The sequence below is a fragment of the Lycium ferocissimum genome, chromosome 12 (genome assembly GCF_029784015.1).
Source record: "Lycium ferocissimum isolate CSIRO_LF1 chromosome 12, AGI_CSIRO_Lferr_CH_V1, whole genome shotgun sequence".
NCBI lineage: Eukaryota > Viridiplantae > Streptophyta > Magnoliopsida > Solanales > Solanaceae > Lycium > Lycium ferocissimum.
The window spans coordinates 28,356,409-28,364,309 of NC_081353.1; the positions used below are offsets into that span (position 1 = coordinate 28,356,409).

Genomic DNA, 7,901 nt, shown 5'->3' on the forward strand with positions numbered 1-7,901 from the left:
AATGGAAAGTCACAATTAGCTCACACAGTGATCAGACATCATCGATGACATTAAATAAACGAACAATAGTATAACACAAGTAAATAGGTGGATCCTTTGGATGCTATGGGGAGCTACACACGAATTTTGTAGGGCTGGCGAAATGATTTTTCAGACTAGTCACTACTATACACTCATCAACTATGTTATCGACATAGATTCTGCTCGTGTTCTCCATTTCTTCTGTCGTTTTCATCAGCAACAAGGTGAAGTATCTGACGGGTATCTAGAATATGCATATATACGACTTAGTCATATTACTCTCCTCTTTTTTGGTTTACATATGTCACATACACCTTAGTCATTGTCGAAATGCATTAACATCCAACGGAAAGTCACAATTCGCTCACAGAGTGATCTGACATCATCAATGACGACATTAAAGAAACGATTAATAGTACAAACACAAAAAAATGGATGACAGAAGACAGACTTACACAGTGGTCTCCTGCCCACCTCCTAGTGTACCAGTACTCACAAAGAAGCCTGCAGGCACTCCAGCAAGTTTCTGTTCTCTTCACAATTTTCAAGTCGAAAAATGCCATCATTTGAGCTGCCATACATCCATATCTTGTAGGAAATCCAAACAAGAATCCATCAGCCTCAACCAGCGCATACACAGATATCACTGGAATCTCACCATATTTTTGTGGGACCTTCTTGAAAATAAGATAACTGGAATCTCATCATCAGCAATCAAGCGTCGGCTTAACCAAATGCAAGTAAAGCAATTGTTTTGAGCCCCAAACGGCTAATATTACATTGCTCAATCACAACGAAAATGCTTGGTCAAGCCAATTTCAGTGACAAATTGAAAGAATGAAAACTAGGAAAACTAAAAAATATAATCACCTCTGAAGCAAATTGTATTGAGTTAACAAAATCATGTTACAGGATACTTTCATCTATTCCTCAATCACAAAGTTCACTTCACAGGAGAATTACTAAACACAAGAGATGTTAACAAGCTAAACATCAAAGAAAATAATTGAAAGATACATTTTACAGTGAAAATGAAAGGCTTGATTCTCTCTTCCTTCTTCTTCTCTTAATGAAACAACAACAGCACAACTACAACATACACAGTGTGGTCCCACAAGTGGGGTCTGGGGACTGTGGGATCTACAGACCCTCGGAAAAACTTCTTTCAGAATTTACCTTTCTCTACCTTAGAGGAGTATCTTCAGAAAGGACCTCCGATAAGTCAACAAGCACGTCATCGTCGTCATCATCATCATCATTGTAAATCCTTGGAGCAGTTCGTCCACCCCGACCTTTCGTCCCACCAGCATTATGCAAATTGCCATGAGTACTCACATTACTTTGTACCCCAGCAGGACAAGTAAACATGGGAGAAAATGGAGACCAGCTAGACACATTATTTCTACTTCTCTCAAAATGCTCCGCGGAAAATCCTAGAGGCATAAATCCCCAGCAACAGAAATAAGCTTCTTTCCCATCAATAATTGGCGGTGGACTTGCAACCTTTACACCTTGAAAAGCCTTCTTACAATTTTGACACCGAAATGTACAGTCAACGTAATCCAAAGGGTATTCAAGCATAACATAACAATAAGGACATGCAGTCCAAAAACTAGGTATCCTCCTATCTGGTGCATCTACTTTATTACCTTCTTTCTCCTTCACATTACTCGCATTTTTACTAGTACTAGCAGGTCTAGTTTCATTGCTCCCCATCACATTCTCATTTCTTACTGGGGGCTGATTATTCCTACTTTGCTCTACCGAAACCTCGGGTTCTCGCCCTCGTGTCGAGCTCAACCCGATACCAAATGGCGGGTTTTCTCTATTTAAGCTTCTCTCAGATGTTACCGGCTGTGGTTGATTTAAATTCAAGAATGTCGCAGGTTGTTCATTTAAGTTTGAAAATGAAACAGAGCTTACTGGTTGTTGTTGCTGCTGCTGTCCTTGCTCTGTACCTGAATAGAAGTGGCAAGATTAGCCCATAAAATCATAATATGCCCAACCCGCTCATGTTTGAGCTCGTTAATGACCCGCCCATTTCAGCCAATCAAAATTTGAGCTGATATTTAGCCAAATTGATACATGAGAAATCTTGTCAAAATATTTTCAAAAGGACATTATATATATATATATATATATATATATTACCATAATAAAAAGAAAAATTTATTAAGCACTAAAAGATTACTCCCTCCGTCCCAATTTAAGTGTATTAGTTTGACTGATCACCAAATTTAAGCAATAAAAAGAGTTTTTTGAATTCTGAGTTCTAAATTAAAGATGCGTGTAATGTCTTAAAATGTCTCAGTATCCCATGTTGTTTGAGTGCTTTAAGAGATTCTCTGAAGCATCAGGGCTCATTGCTAATCCAAGCAAGGGCTCCATTTATTTTGGAAGAGTTTCACAAAACAACCAGGCCCAGATTTTGCAGATCTTGGGATTTACTAAGGGACAATTGCCTTTTAAGTACCTAGGGGTCCCTCTTAGCACCAAAAGGCTATTCATTATACAATGTCAACCTCAGTTAGATAAAATGATGGGCAGGATTACTTCACGGGTAGCTAGGCTACTATCCTATGCAGGCAGAGTCCAACTAATTAGAAGTCTTCTACTCTCTATCCAGAACTACTGGTCCCAAATCTTTGTTCTTCCTAAGAAGGTGATTTCTATGATCATCTCCATATGCAGAAGATATTTATGGACTGGCAAAGGTGATGTTAGCAAAAAGGCCCTTATAGCATGGGACCAGTTGTGCCAGCCAAATACTGCTGGAGGGTTGAACATTGTTGCTATTGAGACATGGAACAAAGCAGCCATTGCAAAGCTGTTATGGTGTTTAAGTCACAAGAAAGATAAATTGTGGGTAAGATGGGTTCACAGCTTCTTTATAAGAATGCCCTGATCCGGAAGGTGGAACCTAAACAGGCATCTTGGGTATTGCAGAAAATTCTGAAAGGGAAGAAGTACTTTGTCTCTGCAGGGTATGATTATGATCAGTATCTTTCTATGCACTGTTTTTCCATTCAGAAGATGTACAGGGAATTACAAGGGTCCTTTCCTAGAGTCCCTTGGGAAGGATAGTATGCAATAACTATGGAGCTCCTAAATGGCTATTCATATTTACACTTGCTGTTTTGGAAAGAATGAATCCAAGAGACAATATTGGTAGATGGGGAATTGATACTACCTTAGAGTGTCCTTTGTGTTCTAATGGCCTGGAGAGTATCAGTCATCTATATTTTGAATGCACTTACTCTGCATATGTTTGGAAAATGGTGTTGGCATAAGGTATAAGTAGACAACCAGGAGGATGGCAACGTGAATTGGCTTGGATAGCTTCAATGCCAGGGAAATCACCTACTGCTCTAATCTTCAGAATGGTGACTGCTGCATGCATATACCATATTTGGAAGGAGAGGAATCTCCGAGTGTTTCAAGGAAAGACGAGAGATGCAACCATCCTAATCAAGCTGATCATTCTGGAGGTTTGTCAAAGAGGAAATCTGAATGCAAATGTTGAAAGAAGACTGAGATCTCTGAACTACTATCTGGTGTAATATCTACTAGTAGGGATATTGTCACTTGTGGTTAAGGTTGAGTTAGTTTGCTGGTGACTGTGGCTGGTTGTAGATTCAGTCTTTTTTTTTTTTTTTTTTTTTTTTGTAATGTTTACTGGTAATAAATAAAATGTTTATTTACCCCAAAAAAAAAAAAAAAAAAAAAAAGTCTTAAAATGTCCTTTTGAATCTTGTGGTTTTAAACTTGTTATGTAGGATGTATGAATTGTCAACTTACTAAATATAGAAAAAGACACTCTTTTTAAGACGGACCAAAAAAGGGAAGTACGCAAGAGACACTTAAATTGGGATGTAAGGAGTATAAAAGAACAAGGGATAATTTCAATAATATACAATCCAACATAAAATATTACATCTACATAGCCAATTTTTTTTTTTTTGTAACAATGTTATATACACGATATACAACATTATAAACTTACTGTAGACAATGTATCAACCTTGTATAAAAGTGTATAATAATGTATAAGAGGGTCATTTCGGTTAATATTACAAATATGGGCCATTTCGGGTGGATATTTTTCTCCAAATAGACATAGAGTGTTATTTTCCCAAAAAATAAATAAAACAATTAAAACTTAATAAGAACTGGAAATTGGGTTTTGACCGGCTTTTTAGCCCATTTCAGCCTGAGTAACTTATAGGCGGGTCAATTACCCGGCATTTTAACCCGCCCAAATTCAACCCAACCCGCCCATTTGCCTTAAAAATAAATTTACATTTAATTTACCCGCATTTTGAACTGCCTAAATTCAACCAAACCCGCCCATTTGGCTTAAAAACAAATTCACATTTAATTTACCCGCATTTTGACCCACCCAAATTCAACCCAACCCGCCCATTTGCCTCGAAAATAAATTTACATTTAATTTACCCGCAATTTGACCCGCCCAAATTCAACCCAACCCGCCCATTTTCCTTAAAAATAAATTTACATTTAATTTACCAACAATTTGACCCGCCCAAATTCAACCCAACCCGCCCATTTGCCTTCAAAAATAAATTTACATTTAATTTACCCACAATTTGACCCGCCCATTTGCCTTCAAAAATAAATTTACATTTAATTCACCCACAATTTGACCCGCACAAATTAAACCCAACCCGCCCATTTGCCTTCAAAAATAAATTTACTTTTAATTTACCATCATTTTGAACCGTCCAAATTCAACCCATTTTCCTTAAAAATAAATTTACATTTAATTTACCCGCAATTTGACCCGCCCAAATTCAACCCAACCCGCCCATTTGCCTTCAAAAATAAATTTACTTTTAATTTTCCATATTTTGACCTGCCCAAATTCAACCCAACCCGCCCATTTGCCTTAAAAACAAATTTACATTTAATTTACCCACAATTTGACCCGCACAAATTAAACCCAACCCGCCCATTTGCCTTCAAAAATAAATTTACTTTTAATTTTCCATATTTTGACCTGCCCAAATTCAACCCAACCCGCCCATTTGCCTTAAAAACAAATTTACATTTAATTTACCCGCATTTTGACCCGCCTAAATTCAACCCAACCCGCCCATTTGGGCTTCAAAAATAAATTTACGTTTAATTTACCCGCAATTTGAACCACCCAATTTCAACTCAACCCGCCCATTTACCTCTAAAAATAAATTTTACATTTAATTTACCTGAGCTTGGCATAGTCATAGTTTCTTGAAATGTGACCGGCATGCTCGAAATTCCACCTTGTGGATCTCTATTAGACATATTAACAAACACTTGATCTGCATTCGAACTTTGTATTCCTTCAAACCCACCAAAACTAACCGGATTAAGATTAACAAAAAAACCCAATTCTTTATCATACATACTCTTCCTTAAAGGATCCGAAAGCACTTCAAAAGCATCAACAACAAGTCCAAAAGCTTCATTCGAATACGGAAAATGATTATTTGTTGGATTCAAAAGAAGAGCAAATCTACGATACTGATCAGCTATAAACTCAAAATTTTGAGTTTGATTATGTGGGATTTGAAGAATTGAGTAGTAATCAAAGTGATGATTATTAATTCTTTTATCACCAGCTGTTAAGGTATCGATTATGCTTAAGATTTGAGAAATTGGGTTTGATAATGTCGGGTCGGATTCACGGGCACGGGTTGCGAATGATTTGGATCCGACTAAATCACGATTTGTTAAGAGTTTTTCGGCGATTGTTAGCCAACGTACTGCTTCGGATCTGTTTGTTGGTGGGCCGTTATTGATGAAGAATGGATGTTCCATTTTTTTAGGGTTTTGGAGAAGAAAAGGAAAGTGAAAGAAGATAAAGTGTACTTTAGATTAAATGAGTAAGGAGTGAGTGTGTGTGTGTGTGTGTAAAATGAGAGAGAAGTGACAAAAATGGTCCATTATTGCTAGTTATATTATATGTTCAAAATAAGTGTGACTTAAGTATTAGGTGACCAATTTTTGTCCTTTTAAGTGCGTCGGATATTTACTAAATTTTGATAGTTAAATTTAAATGGAATTATGGAAAGAGAAATATTTAAAATGAACTCACATTTGGAGGTATAGATATATATTTGGTTAATTTCAAAAATTTGATGCAATTTTTTGAGGGGCGTAATTTCTATTATTTTTATATTTATTTTTAGATGTAGTGTAGTTTTTTATATTAAGGTTTTTGGAATTTTGACAAAAATTTCTTATGTTTCTGATTAAAGAAAAAACATACTTCTTGTTAGATTTAACAATAAGATTTAAATATTTGACCAGCCAAAAATATGTAATATTGACAAATTTAAAGGATCAAAACTGCTTGATTGATACTTAATAGACTATATTGAACATGGTACACCAAATATAAGGGACCATTTTCATCAGTTTCTCTATAACGCGACATAGAAGTCACGTGACAGAAGGAATTGGTCAATATATACTTTTAGATTAAATGGGAAAGGAGTGGGTGTGTGAAATAAGAGAGAAGTGACAAAAATGGTCCATTATTGTAGGTTCAAAATAGTATCTTATGTATTACCTGAGGAAGTTTGATTGCTTAAGTATGCTGGATATTTATCAAACTTTGATAATTAAATTTAAATGGAACTTTAGAAAGAGAGATATTTAACAATTTGAAGGTTTAAATATCTTACCTGTTTCTATTTAGGCTCATATATTAATGGTTGCTTATAAAAGTGGTGTATATCACATATAAAATGGTGCAAATATCACACTGTTATTCTGAAAATGATATCGTCGTGTTTTGTTGGACGGAATTTTTTTAAAAATCATTTAAGTTATTTTTTAATTAAAAAAATGTCATATAAAAAATCTAACCATTTTTTTAGTAGACATACTTTTCTAAAGCCACATCGTAATTTTTTTCATTAGGTGACAGTTCGTTTTTAAAAAATATCTTCGTGACTTTAAAAAAATAAGTCTTTCATTTTTTTAAAACAATTTCGACCCACTAGAAAAAAATTACTATGTGGCTTTAGAAAAGTATGTCTACTAAAATAAATGGTTAGACTTTTTTTTAGAGTCACGTGACATTTTTTTAAAATTAAAAAATAACCTAAATGATTTTTTTGTTAATTAAAAAAAAAATTTGTAGCTTAATAATTGGGTGTAAATGTAGCTGCGTATACGCCGCTTTTTAAAAAGTCTATACCAACATGAACCATTTTTGAGGGATATATTTTACACTTTTGCCCTTTTATTATTTGTGTGAGTTTTGGTCTCGAAGTCTGTTGTAACTTTTTGAGGTGTAATTTCTGTTATTTCTTTCTATCTATTTTTGTGTCTAGTGTAATTTTTTATGTTGTGGTTTCTGAAATTTTCTAATGTTTCTGGTTTAGAAAAATCATAATTCCAATTGAATTTATCCATTAAAACTACAAACATGAAATAATCTCCATGAATTTAACTTTAAATATAATCTCCTCTAATTTATGCAAACTGTTGATTGGGCACAAATTTAAGAAAAAATGAACACTTTTGAAATTTGTGATTTAAAACAAGTCATAGATATTTTTATGACTATAAATTATTTCAAAAAGTGATTTTATTTCCAAATAAAAAGGGGTCATTCTTTTCGACACTGACTAAAAAGGAAATAAGTTAACGTAAACTGAAAAAGTTTACGTTATTGCTAGTTATATGTTTAAAATAAGTGTGACTTAAGTATTAGGTGACCAATTTTGGTCCTTTTAAGTGCGTCGGATATTTACTAAATTTTGATAGTTAAATTTAAATGAAATTATGAAAAGAGAAATATTTAACTTGAATTCACATTTGGAGGTACAGATTTTGTGATTTATATATTTTTGGTCAATTTCAAAAAT

General features: G+C 34.4%; 1 protein-coding gene across 2 annotated transcripts; it reads right to left on the reverse strand.

Annotated features, from left to right (window-relative positions):
• Window positions 1-875: 875 nt before the first annotated feature.
• LOC132038990 (uncharacterized) lies at window positions 876-5,903 on the reverse strand. 2 transcript variants are annotated; one of them, XM_059429504.1, is made up of 2 exons: window positions 5,247-5,903; window positions 876-1,973 (listed from the first exon to the last, which is right to left on the reverse strand). In XM_059429504.1, the coding sequence occupies exons 1-2, from the start codon at window positions 5,839-5,841 to the stop codon at window positions 1,204-1,206; spliced, it is 1,365 nt and encodes a 454-aa protein (XP_059285487.1). In that variant the 5' UTR covers window positions 5,842-5,903; the 3' UTR covers window positions 876-1,203. The 2 variants fall into 2 exon arrangements, with proteins under 2 accessions (XP_059285487.1, XP_059285486.1); XM_059429503.1 differs by having other exon boundaries at window positions 876-1,979.
• Window positions 5,904-7,901: the final 1,998 nt, after the last annotated feature.